The sequence below is a fragment of the Mustela erminea genome, chromosome 12, assembly GCF_009829155.1.
Source record: "Mustela erminea isolate mMusErm1 chromosome 12, mMusErm1.Pri, whole genome shotgun sequence".
Taxonomy (NCBI): domain Eukaryota; kingdom Metazoa; phylum Chordata; class Mammalia; order Carnivora; family Mustelidae; genus Mustela; species Mustela erminea.
Window position 1 is genome coordinate 33,102,939 of NC_045625.1, and position 20,057 is coordinate 33,122,995.

Genomic DNA, 20,057 nt, shown 5'->3' on the forward strand with positions numbered 1-20,057 from the left:
ATATTTTTATAATAAAAAATATATAAATAAAATATTATAACATATTTACAGTGATCACATCTTATAAAGAGGATATTAAACATGAATTTATTCTTATCTTTCAAGAAATAACACATTATAAGACTTTGAAATATTTAGTACATGTTAGGATTTAGCCACCCAAAAGTACAGTGGTAATAATGTATCAAAATGGAGTGAGCATTAAAAAAAAGTTCCTCTTACCTGCTAGCTTACACTTGGTGGCTTGGAATGAGAGTGAACAGAACTTTGGGTTCAACTTGTATGCTTTGCTCTTTTCAATATTTTCACTGAAACCATAGTCAACATAGCATACCTGATGGTAATAGAAATATCACTTAGGTTCAAATAAAATGTTTTAAGCTCACTTCTTTAAAAAAATCTGACACATTAAACTAGTTGCTTATATTTCATAATCAGCATGCTAAGTGGCACCAGACTGCCTGGAAAATGCCAGGGGCGGGGGGTACCCCTGACTCAGCCCAGGAGAGAAAGGGTAGGGCTGGAACCAGGGAAGTAAGGGCTCCTGACTCCAGGCCCCACTCTGCTTTGCCAGTCGGAAGAATGAGGGAAGAGTGTGAACTCAGAAGGCTTGGTACCAGCTTCTCAGCAGCACCACCGTCTGGTTCTGCCAGTCCTGACTGCCAAGGGGCAGACTGTCCCTGACTGTCCATCTCACCTTATTCTTTCTTGACTCACACACTTCCACTAAGGATGCATGTCCTTAGACGGTAGTGTTTGTTTCTAGAGAGAGCACCACCTAGAGAGGGAGATTTATCAGATTCGAAATCTCCAAATCACTTGTGACGATGGCCTAGTCCCAGCAACTATGCTTTGGAGGACCGAGCTGCTCTCTGTCAGTGACAACAGTGATGTCATGGCTAGACAACAGGGAATTCTATACTGCAAAAATAGGTACTTCTGGTTCATTTTATTTCAGTGGTACAAAGCTTGGTTAGGCCTTCGTCCAGCTCAGCATAACACCTTAAATTGGAAAGCACTATATAAACAGAGCCTCTTTTTTGAGAAAAATAAAATCTATAAACACTGAGCTGTGGTTTAGAATGATAACTACAGGATGATAATATGAATCTAAGGGAAGGGGCGCCTGGGTGGCTCAGTGGGTTAAAGCCTCTGTCTTCAGCTCAGGTCATGATTCCAGGGTCCTGGGATCGAGCCCCACATTGGGCTCTCTGCTCAGCAGGGAGCCTGCTTCCTCCTCTCTCTCTGCCTGCCTCTCCACCTACTTGTGATCTCTGTCTGTCAAATAAATAAATAAAATCTTAAAAAAAAAAAAAAGAATCTGAGGGAAACTGTTGAAAACCTGGTATGCTTCCTAATTCAAACAGGACATTATTAAAACAAAGCAACAACAAAAACCAGAGCAAAGGCATGGCTAAGAAATAATGAGTAGCACAGAGCGAGGTGCTTTCACTTCCTGTAGAAAAATTAAGTCCACAGGCCAGCTTCTTAGTACCTAGATTATGATACTAAACACCCCAAACAGAAATTCTGCCCAGCAGAGAATCAAAAGCAAAAAAGAAGAGATGTGGGTACTGCGAACACCTTCCAGACCACCGGATGATTGGATGTGTGGGGCCTCCATGTCCCATGCCGGAGACAATCACCTCCCAGAGTCCCTATCCTGACTCAGAGCTTGCATGGGCTGAGATCTCTGGTGGGGCTCCTACAGAAGGCGGCCAGCCATTTAAATGTGGGGTCCGTTTCTCCAGTCCCAAGTCATTGGGACTCCGCAGAGGCCTCAGAAGTCAGGAGCACTCCTCTCCTTTCATAGCTATTACCACCTACAACTTGGGCTTTGCTCTTCTCAGACCTAGAATGGAGATAACACAGTCTAACAACAGGACACAATCCTCGAAATCATCAGTCCCTGGAAACTCCGAGTGTACTCCCAGTGTCTCGAGACTAAAGAATAAAGGCTCCAAAATCTTCAGAGGGTTTCTGTAGTGCTTGGAGTGTGTTCTCTTGTCTTCCCTCCCTTCTGAATCGAACACCGCATGGCAAATACTTGCATGTCAGCTGCCGTTTACAAAACACCTGCTGGGGGACTGAGAGTTTGACTCACAACACACCCTGCTCTGGGTCCTTTGCTCTGTGAGGACTGAGCAGGATTTCTCTCCCTAATGCCCTGGGATCAGCACAAGCAGGCTCCCAGTCCTGGAATCCAGCCCCAGGCGATTCCTGGTTCTCTGGCACCACCCAGTGGCCGCAGATCTCACTGTGCCCTGTGCGAGAGAAGCAGCCGGTCTGGGTCAGCACCAGACCACACCGCGTCAGGGCATGACTTCATCCTCCTGTTTCCCATACTCACCAGCTGACAAGTGGAAAGCAAGGAGGGAACTGTACTCGCTGTCAGGCATGGCACAGCTCAAGAGGAGTAAGACCGGCTAAGTAGCAGGTAAAGGGGGAACTGCATGTCTGTCTGCTTCACGGGCTGTGGGGAACAAGCTCAGACCAGAATCACTCCAACCCCTGCTGTGTGAGGGCTTCAGACTGTACAACACAGGAGATACCCCTCCACTCCTACACTCTCAGCAGCCACGCTATGGCGAGCGCTCCCTCCCCACCAGACACTTGCTTCTTCTGGCTTTCATGACCCTGCCCTCCTGGTTTTTACTTCTTCTTTAGCCATTCTTAATATGTGTGGAAGGTCTTCTTTTCCAGAGGAAGCTCCGGTGAAGATAGGGTCTCTTGATCAGAGAGTTTTCACCCCGGGAAGGGCATTTGAGATGCAGAGAAGGGAATGAAAGGACTTGAGCAAGGGCACAGGACGTGCACAGGCAGAAACAAGACTAGGGCCCAAGCTGCTAATCACACTGTGGTCCCCACTAGTCCAGTTCTATGCTTGGTCCTTAGCTTCTAACAGATTTTTTTTCAAACTTTATCTACATATTATTTATACTGAATGAAAAATGTCCATTTAAAGCATATAGTTTGATGGATTTTGACAAATGTATGTACCCATATAATGACCACCATAATCAGGATACAGACCATATCTACCACTCCAAAAAGTTCTCCTTTACCCCTTTCCAATTAAACGCCCTCCACCTCCTGTCCCAGGCAACCACTGATCTGACTCCCATCACTACAGACGAATTTTACCTATTCTTAGACATCATTTACCTGGAATCATACAGGATAACTCTTTTGTATCTGGCTTCTCTCACTTGAAAAGTCTGTGAGTTTTATCCATGTGACTGTTTTCAGTAATTCATTCCTTTTTATTGTCAAATAGTATTCTGTTATATGAATAAACTACAATTTCCTTGTACATTCACCGACTGGTAAAACATCTGGGTTGTTTCCAGTTTGGGACTATTAATAATAAAGCTGCTATAAACATGTGTACAAGCCTTTTTGTGGACCTATGTTTTTATTTCTCTTGTGTAATACTTAGAGTCATACGGTAAGTTTAACTTTATAAGAAACTGGCAAACTATTCCAATTATCAGATTCTTAAAGTCAGGTCAATTGCTTAAAAGTTGGAGCTTTGTAGATTTAGTTAAGGAATTTCCTAAATCTCTCCATGAGCGACCAAGCGTGGCTAGGTAGTTTGGGTAAGCTTGCCTCTGGAAGGGTCAGGGTCTCTGCTATGGAACCATTTGGGCAAGAAACAGCAAGTGTCTCTTTCTGAACCTCCTAACACTGTTCTTGGGGTCAGGGGTTTCGGGGGAGAGTATCTGATGGACCTAAGCCCAGGTTCAGGGACACAAAACGGGTTATTTTCCAGAGACTGACTTCACCACAATAAATATGTTTCAAATTATGGAACAGAGACTGCAGAAATAGAAGTGTATTTCCCCGTTTACAAAACCTAGACAAAACTGTGCCTTGAGAGCGAGCAAGTTCTCCTGTTCATCTGCACTGAGGGTAAGAAAAGAGGTCATGTGGCAGAGGCTGACCACCAGGAACATGGCCAAGTCTGGAAGTCTTGGGGCCTGCTGAAAGAAGAGACTGGTGAAAGAGCCCTCTGACCTCTCCAAGAGGACCAAGAGGGCTACACGCGGACAGCTCCTGGGGCATGACCCGAGCCCTGTTCATGGTTCTCCTCCCCTGGCTGCAGAAGAGGGGAGAGGAAGAATGTCATGTGCTTTGATCTGTATGCTTCCCTGACTCCAGAGTGCCGACCTGGATAGGCAGCCCACAAAGCTCTGATCAGTGTTTATTGTATATCTCCTGAGAATGAAAATAAAGGCCTTTTCCTGACTATATCACAGATTTTGAACAGTACCATGGAAAAGTCTATTTTTTTAACTAAAACTCTGAGATAATATGACTACCACTGACTTAAAAGCTGACAGAGAGAACGTTTTACAGATATTATCTTGTCAACTGGAAAAAAACTACATGCAGTTACGAAGGACACAATATTAGAAGGAACACTTACATTTGAAAAATAATGTGTTTGTCTTCATAACACTATGACAAAGTAAACAGTGCTTGCCTTTATTTTGTTCTCATCCATTGAGATGATCTGTGCCCGTAACCAAGCATCCTCCTCAGCATTTACTGCCAGTAGCTGCCCTACATGCACGGTCTGGACTGGCGTGACCTTAGGGTTCTTACTGTAATACTCTTTCATCTCATCTTCCATTAATTCCTGAGCAGCAGAATAGTCTTTGCCCACATACCTGAATTAGTTAAAGGAAAGAACACACAATGAAGCAACCCAGGAGGAGGGAAACCATAAGAATTCATTAATGTTTCTCTGTGTTTTCCACAGCCATCTCTGGTTCCAGTCTCAGACCTGGCTTATACCAACACGTAAGAGAACATATATTTAGTAAACATTTCCATCTTGATCAAGGAAACTGTAATATTGTGGAGTTCATGCAAAACAAGACCAGGTCGAACACAGCAGGGTAAACGCGTGGCAGCAGTCCAGATAGCTAGAGGATGTCACAGTAAGCAGTCAGGGAAACTACAGGGAGGACGAGGCTGAGAAAAGATTCAAGGGAAGGGAAGAAAGGATATATAGTAGAAAATGGAGATGCCAGTGCAGGCCAGATTAGCAAGAGTAGATTTAAGGTTCTGACTAAGGCTGCTGGAAGTCTTTGTAGATTACTGAGAAGAGAATCTAGTTGACAGCTTTGCCCTGAGGCTGGGTTTGAACAAAGCTTGAGCTCTGAAAACAAATTAAATTTTAATAGAGAAAAACAAAGCCTTAAACACACTAAACACGACAATGTGACAAACCCTCCCCCCGGCTTATTGAACAAATTTGAGCAAATTATCACAAAATGTTGAGTTTTGATATCCTTAAAGAGATGATATCTTCTAGCTGTATCTCTCTTAAATTATACCCTTTCTGAGAAGTCTTTTAGGATATGACCTATCCCCTTCTATAATTTTCTGCTGTTGGAACTGCAGTCACCTTGTCCAAGTTTATGTTATCAAAACACACTATTTCCCTTTCTCTCACAAATAGGCTGTTGTTTTCTTGACCATCATCTCAGGGATAAGTCCACCAAGGCCTCCTTCCAGGGTGTAGACTCCAGCAAACCAAGCTCGATGCCTGCAGCAGGAGCTGTCTCGGCCACAGGAGGCCGCCTTTTTGGCTGGGAGCTATGCTGACCATGGAGATGGGGACATGCCAGGAACACACCACCCTCTGCACTCTTCTAGGTTTTACCAGTGCCCCAAATGGTCCCACAGACCTTTAAGAAACTATTCCTCTGGGAACGTTCTCATGTATTTTTGGTAACTATCAGCAGGACAGAAGACATCCTATTCAAGCTATTTGTTACTTGAGGAGAAAAAGCTTTAAATAATCCTACACAAAATAGAAAGAATGCCTTTTTTGAGGCAATGGCTACTTTAAAACCAAACATTACATGGACATCACTTATTCCCTGAGGCCGAAGAAGCTTTGTCACACTTTATGGGTTCAGGTGACTGAGCTCTGCTAATGTGAAGGTGCTGCTGGAGTGCAGGTGCAGGCTTGGCTCCGTAGTCCCCCGGAGGGTTTGCAGCTCTGCCTCAGAGCCTGTCTCCTGGGACCCTGACTCTCCTGGGCCTCCTTTTAGTGCTGCTACAGCCCTGGGGGCCCAGTGGGCCAAGGCCTGTGCAGCAGCCTGTGACTTGGCAGTCTGCTCAGCACGGGCACCTGTAAGGGAGGACGGGAGCGGAGTGAAGCAGCATGAAATGTGCTCTCGGCAGCAGTAGAATAGACTGACCACAAGGCTTGTGTGGGGTTGATAGTACAGTTGTGGCAAAAATGGTGGGTAGTGGCAAGAATGAGGTCCTACCTTGTCCCCAAATTACCTAAGCAAGTGGGAAAGAATGACAGGTAGGCCAATTCAGTTATGCTGTTAAGTACAAAAACTTTACAAAGTAATTTTTGAAATCAGAGACAAGGGATTTCCGTACTTGATCTGAGGATTTGCTACAACACCTTCTTAGACCCTTTATGAGTCACAGGCCCAGTTTCTAGAACCTACTGCCTGCCTGGGTGAAGATGAAAATACAGAATAGGGCTCAACCCAGCTGGAATCTATAAGTCTTTGGGACTGGTGTGGGGGATGCCAATGACCTAACAGCACCCCTTGTGCTTGCTGGCTGCCAGCCACTGTGCTGAAAAGGCAGAATACTGACTCCAGGTCTCAGATTTATACTGGAGAAGGAGATCTAAACAATCTGAGGACCTGGATCTAATCATCCTGAAGGAGATTAAACTCTTTTACTAAAGTCCTGGACGTGATCCAGATTCCTGCCAGCCCTTGGTAGGAACACCAGAAATCCCATGATCTGTCTAGCCCAGTGGCGGGTACACGGTCTGACAACAGAACCAGCAGCTAATAGTAACAGACACCAACGGATCTTGCCAAGGAGGCTGATGTGGATTTCCTTCTAATGCTAAATGGTAGAAGGTAGCATGTGCTCCTCAGCATCTTTCCTCTACGTCAATTTATTAGTGAGCCACAGTGGGATCCCTAACCCTCAACAACCCATTTACATCTGCAGGTCATACTGCATCTTAGAATAAAAGCTTTACTCATTTCCTACCTCTGTAGCAAACAAGGCTTCTCCAAAGCTTCTGTATGTTCAAATGGGAGAACTTTATAATTTTTATCTATTCTTTCACTTCAGGAATTTGACAAATTTTTGTGGTCTTTCTTTAGGCATTCCCAGTTTAGCTATGAGTCTCTGGAGGAGTACCAGCCCAAACCATATGGATGCTTTGGTTGAAGAAGCCTGGATACTATTCTGATTCAGCCTTTTCCTTTTCTGTCCACAAGCACACTCCAGGCAGGTGCCTCTAGAGATCTGCTATACACATACACTTCCCATTCTTGATCCTGAGTCAGAAACTCCAAATTATAGTCTTTTAATATCTTCTATGTAGTCTATATTTTCTCCAAAAGTCCACATCAAGTGCCTGGATCTGGACCATTTTTTTGTAATTCCAATGATCACCAGCCACTTTGACAATGATTGTTATCAAAAGGTCTGAGTAAGTAAGCAGAGTAGCTTTGGCTCCAAGGGCTAATTATACTAGGTAGGCAGTGCTTAGGTTTTCTGAATTTTGTGAAACGCTACATAGTCCCAGATTTAATAGTATTACCTATCTACTGAGTGACTTACTTTTTCTATGGATCAGGTATTGCTTTTGACATACATAGTTATCAGCATGCTTTCAACATAGATTTTGTTTCACATTCAGAACATACTATCACTCCAATTTTTAAAACTGTTAGTTATCTTTTCTCACAAGAACAGATGTATATTTTTAAAAATCTAACAAATATTAAGAATATGTGCAGATACCGATTTTTTAAAGTGCTTTGATTTCAAGATTCTCACCACCTACTGGGAGAGACAAATGTACATATATAGTTATAATGTGGAAGAAATAAAAATTAATCTAAGAGATACAAACACAAGAAGTTCCAGCAGTTGAGAGAAATGTGCAAAATATGAAAACAAAAATTATTATTATACTTCATTATAACTCTACGCAACTAAGAATATACTATTCTTCCTCAATTCCCAGCATCCGTGGGAAGAATAGCCAAGGGATAGTAGTATACCAGGGTCCTAAAGAATTAGAAAATAAAACTCACCTGATAACCACTTCATTTGTGTTGCTCAGTTCAACCACCAATACTGATGGGGACGCCTCAGTCGGAATGATTAACGGAGGAACTGCTATATTCTCCACAAAGGTATCCGCACATTTGGCAATGTTTTCTTCTATCTGCAAATACTCTTGTTCAATCATAGACTTGATATCATAATCTCCATGTGCTTGCCCTGCATCCTTCAGGATTTTGTCAGTGGGCAATGGAAGTTTAGCATAGAGAATGGCCTTCTGGGGATTTCCAGAAATGTAGTCTATGGTGCATACATCAGAAAACGAGGCAAGATTTTTTAAGGCATCCTCAGGAAATTTCACTTTGTACATGTCCTCAAAGGCTTTGGGGAGTGCACTGGCCCAAAGACCACTTGAGTATTTTGCCAGAAGCTCCGCAACTTTCTCTTTCAAGTCTCCTGGCATAACTGTTGGACACTCTTTTAATGGTGGTATTTGTTTTGGGGCAGGTAGTGGGGATGGAGGCACTTTTTCACCATCCAGTTCACCTCTCAAAAGCTGCTTTCTCTTAGCTGGATAAAGAAGTAAATCTTGACCACCACTGCAAGGTTTTTCCACCTGAAATTTTTAAGTAAAGCAAATGACAGATATCTCAACGGCTATTAACAACCTGAAAACATATTAATGCATTTTAAGTAAGAATAACACTGTTTTCAAATTAATCAAGAGAACACAAAGTGTACACTTTACTCTTTTCAACTACAAAGACTTGATGCATTTCCTTCATCTACAAATAACATCATGAGCCACATTTCAGAAAAAAACAGGGAAATAGAATAGCATTAATTTCACTTATGAGGCATCTGATCTCCAACAACCCTACGAAATCCTGAGAGTTTCAGCCCTACAAACCACACATCTCATTGAGTTCTCTGTCAGATCCAAAGCAATAGCTTACAAAAACAGACTAAATATAAGGTAGGATGAAGCTATGAAAGGTATCAGAATGTCAGGAATAAACTGTTGGGGGAGAGCTAGGAAATATTTAGACAAAATGGAAGCACCATTTTTTTTTTTCTTCTTCCTGTAATGTCCTGAGAAAACCCTTAACTTTCCATTATTTAGAAAAAGACCCTCCAGAGGGAAGGTGCAGTTTTTACAACCACCAAAGTAGAAAGTTAGCTGAAAACTGCCCCTCCAAAGAACAAGAGACGAAAATGCCTAGCATTTGTATGTCATCCAATCTCTAATTTGATCTGTTTAACATTTCTGAGAGGCATGGCTCGATGGCATCTCATATAAGAGAAGAAAGAGAAACTGATGTATGGCACCATTTTCCCCAAGTTTTAAGCCTATATGTTATTGGACCAGGGGTCTGCAAACTACAAGCTGCAGCCCAATGCAGCTCATCACCTGCTCTGGCCTTGCCTGTGAGCGAACATGATTTTTATCTTTTTAAATGGTTGAAGAAAAACAAAAGAATTATTTTGTGATGTGAAGATGGTATGAAATACAGTGTTCATAAAGTTTTGTTGGAACACAGCCGTGCCCATTTGTGCAGGTGTTGTGTTTGGCTGCTTTTGCACTTCAAGAGTGAAGTCAAGCAGCTGTGCCAGATGGTGGGTAACAATGACAGCTGTTGGCCCTCAAAACTGAAAACATTTACTACCTGGCCTTTTATTTTAAAAAAGATTCTCGACTTCACTAGACTGAAGTTAGCACTCCCAAGTTTAAAAACATAAAACAGATGTAATTTTTTTCAACTAAAACTTTAAGATTTTCATGAAAATGTGTTTTTTTCAGGCATTCTATAGTGATTGCTACCTATCCTCCACAAAATAGGTCTTTATCTCTCTTCAATTATCTGGTAAATAGGCTTACAAAAGATACCTACTACTGTATCCCCAGCTTACAACAATCTCCCCAAAGATAAGAACTGCTATACTATGGGTAACAGTGTGGTGTCCATTATTCATTGTGCTCTGGTACATCCAACCAGATTGTCATGTGATCTCCTGTTGCATCCCCCAAATAGAAAGCTTTCCTCTAGCCTTCACGGATGACCAAGGTAAGTCAACAGCCACTTGAAATGTGTCTTTTATTATATACTTGGTATGATAATCAGCAGCTCATCATTTCAGTTATCTCTTAGGAGATACCTTCTTTACACCTTCTTCAGTCTTCCTGATCCACATACATACCTGAGGAGGGAGTCATTGGCCTACTGTTCTGTAGGACAAGATTCAAGGTCAAAACCCTACCCTTTTCCTCCATATTTTCTTTGTTTTGTTGGCTCTACATTCTCCCCCCCCTCCACTTTTGGCTTTGGATATCCACTCAAAAAACTACCTGGGATGTGGCATGACCTGGAACTCCACCTCACCCTCACCCCTAACAGGAGAGATAGGTGAGTAACAGAGAAGATTAACTCCCTACTCCATGGAGTTTAAACCACCTCCTTTGGCACTCATCAGAAGATTCTGGTATCTAATATGCCTTAAACTTTTTATCCCCAAAAGTTCATTATATTTAGTTTCATTTCTGCCTCACTTGGAACTGCAGTGAAATACTTCTCTCACACCTCTCTGAGACTTTTTGTTTATAGTAGACATATTAGTTTTGGTATATGATTTCAAACATCGATTTCTTCAGGAGCCCCATTTGTTCATACAAATGTCTTTATCCTACACACCTAAAAACTTTCTTCTTCTTAATTCCAGAAGTCTTTACTTCTTCCTTTCTAATTTTACCTGTAAACTTAAATTCCTGAAGCCCAAATCCTTTGAGTCTATGGAAGGCTCATCTGCTAACTCTGCAGCATGAGGCACTGAGGTAAACATACTGTCTCTCATGGAATCAGAATTTTCTCTGGGATTCTATAATAGAATCAATATTGTCCAATTAAAAGGTTTTCTGAAACAGTTGTATTGGTCTCATCCACTGGGTAGTTTCCACTGGGTAGTGGTTCTTTGTGTTGAAGCTTTAAGTTCGTTCTTTCTTTCTTTCTTTCTTTCTTTTTAAAGATTTCATTTATTTATTGTTTGTGAGAGTGAGAAAGAGAGATAATGCAAGAGAGCATAAGCAATGGAGAGGGAGAAGCAGGCTTCCCACTGAGCAGGGAGCATGACGTGGGGCTCAATCCCTCATGCCTAAGCCCAAGGCAAGTGCTTAACCTACTAAGCCAACCAGATGCCCCAAAGCTTTAAGTTCTAAATTTCATTTTTATGGTCACCATCCAAAAAAAAACCCAATACAGAACCATAAAATCACATTTACCTGGAGGTCTGCTTCTGAGCAATCCAAGCATTAGCAAGGTTTTGAACTCAAAAAGAAACCAATTTAAAAACTCAACTTCAGCAGTAAATAAAGACCCCTGAGTACCTTGCAACAGTGAAAACATCAAAGAGTTACTGACCAGAAGCTAGTATTCTATGATCAGCCAGTTCACAGAAAGAAAGAATGACTGGTTGATGACCTCCTTAAGAGCTCAGTACTTTTGCGCTAAAGCTGAGGAGTGCTAGAAAAGTCAGACAATTGAGAAAGAGATGAGAATATGGTGCTCAGTGACACCACCGGGACACAGTGAACACAGACTGATAGGTTGGGATCTGTAGCCCATAAGGGCAGTGGGTGGGGCATATCCTGCATGCAGGAAAATAGAGATGAGCTAACCCACCCATCTAACATTCCACACCACCTACATCTGCCGCCAGCTCTGCGGTTTACCAGTACTAGTGGTGCTGAGCCCAACATATTCATAAACAGTTACAATTTTTAGTTGCTTCTGTTTAAGAAAGTACAAGTGCAACCTCTTTCAAGATATGTCTCCAAAGGCAAAGGAAACAAAAGTGAAGATGAACTTTTGGGACTTCATCGAGATCAAAAGCTTCTGCACAGCAAAGGAAACAGTCAACAAAACAAAGAGGCAACCCATGGAATGGGAGAAGATATTTGCAAATGACAGCACAGACAAAAGGTTGATATCCAGGATCTATAAAGAACTCCTCAAACTCAACACACACAAAACAGACAATCATATAAAAAAATGGGCAGAAGATATGAACAGACACTTCTCCAATAAAGACATACAAATGGCTATCAGACACATGAAAAAATGTTCATCATCACTAGCCATCAGGGAGATTCAAATTAAAACCACATTGAGATACCACCTTACACCAGTTAGAATGGCCAAAATTAGCAAGACAGGAAACAACATGTGTTGGAGAGGATGTGGAGAAAGGGGAACCCTCTTACACTGTTGGTGGGAATGCAAGTTGGTGCAGCCACTTTGGAGAACAGTGTGGAGATTCCTCAAGAAATTAAAAATAGAGCTTCCCTATGACCTTGCAATTGTACCACTGGGTATGTACCCCAAAGATATAGATGCTGTGAAAAGAAGGGCCATCTGTACCCCAATGTTTATAGCAGCAATGGCCACGGTCACCAAACTGTGGAAAGAACCAAGATGCCCTTCAACGGACGAATGGATAAGGAAGATGTGGTCCATATACACTATGGAGTATTATGCCTCTATCAGAAAGGATGAATACCCAACTTTTGTAGCAACATGGATGGGACTGGAAAGAGATTATGCTGAGTGAAACCAGCCAAGCCGAGAAAGTCAATTATCATATGGTTTCACTTATTTGTGGAGCATAACAAATAGCATGGAGGACAAGGGGAGATGGAGAGGAGAAGGGAGTTGAGGGAAATTGGAAGGGGAGGTGAACCATGAGAGACTATGGACTCTGAAAAACAATCTGAGGGTTTTGAAAAGGCGGGGGGGTAGGGGGTTGGGGGAACCAGGTGGTGGGTACTAGAGAGGGCACGGATTGCATGGAGTACTGGGTGTGGTGCAAAAACAATGAATACTGTTATGCTGAAAAGAAATAAAAAAAAGAAAAAGAAAAAAACGAAGTACAAGCGTTTGTGGCATCTTCCACAGAGATTTGCTCAAAGATAAAGGTAAAAAGTGCCTTGTAGAGGGTAACCCCTGAGTGTTTACAAACCTTTTGCCCAGCAAAAACTCTCTCCACCATCTTTGATGAGTAGTTCTATGGACTGTATACAATTTAAGGCTCACAGTCTCTTTCACCTCTCACTCCTTTCTCCTAGTAAGGACTTTCTGCTGACACTGCCAACTATTTACATTAGGATAGAACTCATGTCATTTTCCTTCAGTGTGTCGAAGGTCAGGCTCTTGCTCCATTTCCTTCAGGAAGACGATGGCATCTTCTCCTGGTTAAATGTGCGCAAAGCTTTTGGGGATGATCTTGGCTGGCAGCTGTGGTTCCCTGTGCCTTCTAGGCTCAGTACGTACTCTAGGCATGCTCTCATTATCTTTGGCAGCGGAGGCGGTGCCCCTTGGATAACAAAACTCACCTCATCTTGGGAGTTTTGATTCCTTTGACTTTAGTCACCCACTGCACCTTATCTTTTTCAGTTTAACCTTTTGTTCTTTCATTAGCTTTTCCTCTATCTTCACTGAGCCCAGTTCCTTTGTAGAGCTCACTGGGTATATCTCTGGTTTCCAATGGGTTCTAACCTGCTTTAATTTAAGCTTTAATTGAGGGCTGCCCCTCAAGAAAGAGCGGCCCTTTCCCTAAATACCTGCTGCGTGTCTATGCTGCACTGGCAGCTGCTTTTTATAGCTTGTCCCATTTCACGCCAGCGACCTTATGCAATGGACAGAGTCACATTTTAGAGCAGAGTGGGGCCCTGGAAGGATGATTTGTATGTTGAAAGTAAGACAGCTAAGAAATGGCAAGGCAAACATGGAACTCCAAAGCCCAAACTCCTCCTATCCTGCTCTGGTGCCCTGTGGGCAGTTGTTCCGTTTTACGTCCCAGCGCAGCAACATCGTCCACATCAACATCTCTGTTCTCATTTCGCCACAGTGCTATTCTTTCTTCTATTGAGATGCTCATGGAAATTAAATTTAAAAACTATTTCAATGTGTTCACTGAGTTTTTTTTTTAATTGGTGAAAGATTAGAAAAGAAAATTAGATTCTGATTAGATATTATGGCTCTACTTTGAAGCCCTCAGTTTATCTTTTCACTGCTGCTTCTCTTGGCATTTTTATCTAGATTGTATCCATGCTGTTAAGTCCGAGGATGCATCCATGCTGTTTGATTTATGTTCACTTCCTTAGAAAATCCAAGTTCATCAGTTTTAGCCCAGAAATATCCAGGATTTTAAAAAGATCGCTTCATTTTACATGGCCTGACAGGTAGCTTTATTATCTTAAACTATTAATTACCACAATTAAAGAAAAGTTCCTGAACATCCAAAAATATAAAGATGTATCTTTGTAAGTGGTGGAACTGTTGTCGCCTATGATATTACAGAAATTACTGTATTGATGCAGTTCAGAACTCTGAGAATTTTTTAGAGTCCGAGGTATTAGAGTTACTCAACAATGTAAAGAACAGTGATTTCTAAGGGGTAGCGAAATGTCATTTAACAAAAATGCAGATTAATAGTAAACGACTTTTTGTAAAAGAATGAATAATTAGTACAATAGACAGTTTTTTCACCACTTGCATTTTATGTTCTAGAATTCATGCTCTCATCACAAAATGTTATATTCACAATTAAGGCCTGGCGTGCCTCCTGCGCAACTCAGAACGTTGCCCCGACCATCCTGAAGTGGCCCTGTGCTCCTTCTTTAGGTCTCTGAAGTGGGGAGGGAATTTTTCTCAGTTGCGTGCATGTGGTCCTGTGTGGCTCTAAGACAAGCTCCCCAGCTCTCTGTGCAGCAGCAAATAAGGCTTTAAATAAATACACATGTGCTGCCTCATGTGGGAATGGAGAGGTTTCTCTCTCCACCCATAATGCAGAGAGTGGGGAATGTCGACAAAATCTCAGGTGTCTAACAGTCATTGTCATGAGATTTAGAATTTTACTAGAAAGCAAAGTCTGTCAGGCTCTGGATTCTGGGTGACCTCCCGGTGGGGGGTCCCTGCCAAGTTCCCACCAGCTGATGATTCTAGGTGGCCTCTAGGCTCTGCTTGCCTCTTGAGTTTCTTCTTGAGCCATTCTCTCCTTATTGAATTTCTTTCAGTTTCCTGAAAAAGCTTTTCTCTCCATCTCAGGGCTCTGGCACCAGCTGTCTCCTTTGCCTGCTTTCTTCAGCTCACCTCTAAGGTTTCAGTGTAGCAGTCTCCTCCTCCGGGAAGTTTTTCTTAACTCGTCATACTAAGTTGGGCCATTTCCCTAACACCCTGGACTTCTCCTTCAGTACAGTCACAGGCTTATCCTTATTTGTTCAATGTTTATTTTCTCCCTTGGACAGTGAGTGCCATAAGGGCAAGCAAGGACCATGTCTGTCTTGTTTACTGTCATCCTTAGCACACAGGGCAGTGTCTGGCTCAGAGAAGCATTTTATAAATCCTAGCTAAACACAGCAGTTAAGAACATTATTAAAAAGACCAGCATTTTAGAACAGCTAAAAGGTGTCACCATCCTCCTCCTAGGACTGAGTGGGAATTCTCAGACTCCAGTATCCTTGGTCTAGCGACCCATGATCTTGGGCTCTTTGCCTTTCCAGGATAGCTTCTGCACAATTTCCAACTTTCCTCACAAGTTGTCTAGGAATCCCATGCAACAGGCTCATCACTGTGAACATGACTATATTCTCTTTAGCTTTCACAACTCAGTCCACATTTTGTTGTTGGAGAGATTAAGGTTAAGAACAACAGAGTCAAAGCATCCTTCCACCTGCATCAAAAGGTAACCCAACATCCTTGTAAAGTGGCTTATGGCACATAGCTGGTTAGAACCTCCATAAAAGTAAAACTCAGAGGTGCTCTTTGGTCCCAGAAGCTCATGTTGCCCATTCTGATATTAGTGGAAACACTACTACTATTCTGATATTAGTGGAAATGCTACTATTCTGATATTAGTGGAAACGCTACTATTCTGATATTAGTGGCTATCTCTGAGTTTGTCATGCACATATGGTGCATCCATTGTACACAGGTATAAATGGGTGATCTTGCTTTCCTAACTTTATTTTTCCAGCTTTTTATATAGAATGTTTTATATGATTGGGAGAGAAAGCATCTTTTAGAAGAAATAGGGAAAAGTGCTGCACTTGGGTTTCTTCTTTAGTTTCACAACAAGCTGTGTAGAGAGATACACACTACCAAATCTTCCTTACCCAGAATTTTCTATGTTGCATTTGAGAAAAGACACGTCTATCATAGCATCAGCTCTGGGCATGCTATCAGCATTTCTGCTTTTCACGAAGGTGAAAAGCAAGAAGTCAGAAGACAGGGAAAACAACTATGGTATAAATGTTTAACACTGTCTAAAAATAACCATGGTGTAATTGTTTAAAACCATTTACCAGCAGACTGTTAAAAATGTTCAGAGGTTATAAGAAAACAGTTTTGAAAAAATTAATAGACATCAACCACACTGGCAGTTTTGGCATCCTAGACACACTGCTTTAACACTAAGCAAATTCTCATCCTTAATAATTTATAGTGTTTGCATCTAAACAATCCTACTCAAAGTTGAGGGACACTGAATATAGATAAGAAAGGTATATTCTGTGTCTTTTTCATGTTCTACCTTCACTGTCTGAACATTATCATGCAACAAAGATGAATTGGAGCAATCAAAAAATAAAAAGTCAATTGTTTTGGCAACTGAAATTTAGTAAGAAACCCTTTATTGTAGATAAAGTTTTAAACATCAAAGAGATACTCTCTTGCCTACAATCCTAGCAAGAAAAATTTTAGAGTTTTGCAGATAGTTAGCAAAGATGAAAATTTCTCCCCAAAAGCCATAAATTAAGCTACACAGACACTAGTAGTTATCATGGAGTATAAAATAAAGTAGCCAGAAACAATAATGCATTAAGATCTGTGGAGTTAATTTTTAAAAATTTACTCCAAAGACAACTTTTTTTTTTTTTATCAAACCTTTATGTGTATCCTGACAAAAAGGGGCTCTAAGTTCATTGAAGATATGCTGTACGTTTATGACTATCTGTAGATTTAAAAAATAAAAGAGCCCTATGCATTCGGAGAAGGGGCTCCAGGCCTTGCACCTCTAAACTGAGCAGCCCAGCAAAACATCCAAAGTCCCCTCAAAATGAGGGAACACTGAGGAGGCACATCAATGGTGCTAAATCTGCACCCAAGGAGAAAACTCACCCTAGGAAAGAGTAAAAATGGAATGAAATGAGTGGCAAACAACAGGAATTCCCATTATAAGAGCAAACCCTATATTCCACAAAAATCAGGAGTAACATAGTCCATAAATATTCTTGCCTCTATAAATTATAGGGCAAAAGCCTATTTCCAGAGTTTGCCATTTCTCCTTGTTTTCCCACTTTTCACTGTGTATTCTGACATGTGACTTGGTCCTAAGGGGTCCTTGGCATCTACGGCGGTGATTGGTACCTGCAGGTGCACAGTAAATGGTATATAAATAAATGGTCTGGATGATGAAGGAATGACTCTTGCCTGGAAAGTGACTGGGACTCTAATGGGTGTCAGAAACCTGAAGGAAAAAGTGGTTACAAATACATGTTGTCTTTAGGCCAGGTGCTTTTAAAAAGAGTGGCCTGTGCTTTATCCAACAAGGCTGGGGACCAAAATATATATTCAGTTAGATAAATGAAAGCCCTCTATCAAAAAAAATCATATACATACTTAATTCTGCAAGTTTAGAAGTCCCAAGTAGCTTGCCATTTAAAATAGTTATACATCACTGAATATATTCTATGTAAATGACAACATTAAGAAACATAGTAACTTTTGGGATGCCTGGGTGGCTCAGTGGGTTAAAACTTCTACCTTCGGCTCAGGTTATGATCCCAGAATCCTGGGATCGAGCCCCACATTGGGCTCTCTGCTCAGCAGGAAGCCTGTTTCCCTTCCTCTCTCTCTGCCTACTTGTGATCTCTGTCAAATAAATAAATAAAATCTTTTTATAAAAAAAGAAACATAGTAACTTTAGTTTAAGAATCTAATTGTCTCTATTGCTGGCTGAACTAAGATTTCTAATAAACTATTCAGATCTATCATTTTATTATAATAGACTCTCAAGTAGAAACAGGTATAGAAATTGATGTCAGTTCACTTGTCAATTTTTTTCCTCCAAAGAACTTTATAAACATTTTAAATCACAACTCTGTATTAATTTAATAATTAAAATAAGGTATTCTATAAATAGCCAAAATAATAAGCATGTAAAATTTGAGGCTAATAAAGTTTTATTACCAGTAAGTTTAACTTATTGAAAATGGCAAAGTTAGTAATATCTACTGGAAGCAGGTCAATACAAAATAGTATTCATATTAAATGCACTTAAAAATAATTTAAGACAAAATATATAAAAACAGCAATCACAACACACATAGCCCTCAATCTTGACATACTTCTATAAATAAGAACTGATATATGTTAATCTTAGAGATAAATACTAATGAAGCAATATTAATAAATCAAGTGCTTCGTGCTCCCAGAGTGAAGGTGATATGACTAATAACTCAAAATCTGAAAGTGGGGCAGGAAGAAGGCATCAGAAGGAAGGAACAGGAGAAACATACCGTGCAAATATGAGGCCAGTGTTCAAATTGTTGTAAAATTCCTTGATTAAGTTCTTCTTTATATAACTCTTTGTAAAAATGTGGAAGCTTAGATATCCAAATGCCATTGTTATGCTTGTTTAGTATTTCCTTTATGCGGTTCTGAACCTCATCCATTTTATAAGTGTAAGCGGCAGGAGGCGTGACATTTGGTTTTTCAACAGTCTGATTTAAATTATCTTTAAATTAAAAAAATGACAGAATTAACCAGAAGGCTTAACATTTTAGATTATCCCCATTACCTAGTATTTGTGTCATTAGGCTTTGTTACACTTCAGGTTTGTGGGGGTCGAGGGACTTAGAAGCAAGCGGGATTTAGGCCAAGCAGGACTATAACAACTTCATTCTAAATTTTAACCGTGAAACAACCAGCAGGCTCAACAGTCACCCACAGAGGGAAACTGCTTCCTTTATGTTATCAGTGTGATTCCTAATTTAATTTAAACATCAGAATGATCTTGCTTTATAAAGAATAATAAATTTTATTATTTAACCAATAATTTCTGAAGTGCAACTAAGAAAGGTTAAATTTAAGACAATACTGGATTATACGCAATGCTCAATTTAAAGCTATATTCCACAAAGCATTAGGACAATGCCTTAATCATTAGGTCAAAGAACATTTTATAGAAAATAAAAAATTGTCTAGGTTTTGTGCTTTATTAATGAGAAAAATAATTAAGCAATATACAGAAGTTCAAAAACTGATCCACCTACAATAATCATCCTAGCCTCAGTTTATAAACTAAATAAAAGCTCTAGTGTTCACAGATAAGTATTACTAATTTGTTTTTATTTCATCAATCCAAATCATTTATCTTTTATAAGTGATTTTTATATAAAGTTTTGGCTCTCTTTCCTCACACTTATTTTTTATCTAAAACTTAGAATGCCTGAGCTAACATCCTAAAACAATAAAGAAATTTGAGTGTCTATAGCTGACAGTTCTGGAATTTTAAGAACAATGAAATTCATTCCAAACCTCTTCACTGGGACACAGATTAGAGTGTATTAAAGATTACCATCTACAAGCAAAATATATTTGTACTTTAATGAGACAGTATTCCTACTGGGATTCAGCAAATTTTATCCTATTTCAAACTGGCAGGGAGAGAGATACACAGACTGGTTTGGGAACACTGGCCTCTGAGGATGCCAGAAAGCCAAAGGGGAAGCTGTTCCTTGAGGCTGGCTAGATGCTGACTTTGCCTTATCCACCACAAGGCACAAGACTTAGTTTGGCTCAGCAAACAAATGAGTCCATCTAAAGGTATCACTAATTTATTTAGGTTTGCCCCAAATAATGATACAAAAGGACCAGGAATAAGGAAAAGATGAGCTTCTGAGAACCAGACCTCCTTTAAAGGGAGAATGT

The 20,057-nt window shown here is 40.7% G+C and overlaps 1 protein-coding gene across 4 annotated transcripts in view; it reads right to left on the reverse strand.

The window, feature by feature from the left end:
- The window catches only part of TDRD7 (tudor domain containing 7), a 75,109-nt gene that overhangs the window by 25,947 nt on the left and 29,105 nt on the right, over positions 1-20,057 (reverse strand). For all 4 annotated transcript variants that reach the window (XM_032306613.1, XM_032306614.1, XM_032306615.1 and 1 more), the window contains 4 exons: positions 18,644-18,861; positions 8,106-8,692; positions 4,487-4,673; positions 223-334 (listed from right to left, as the gene is read on the reverse strand). In XM_032306613.1, coding sequence (XP_032162504.1) covers positions 223-334; positions 4,487-4,673; positions 8,106-8,692; positions 18,644-18,861 — 1,104 coding nt within the window. The remainder of the gene's footprint in view (positions 1-222; positions 335-4,486; positions 4,674-8,105; positions 8,693-18,643; positions 18,862-20,057) is intronic.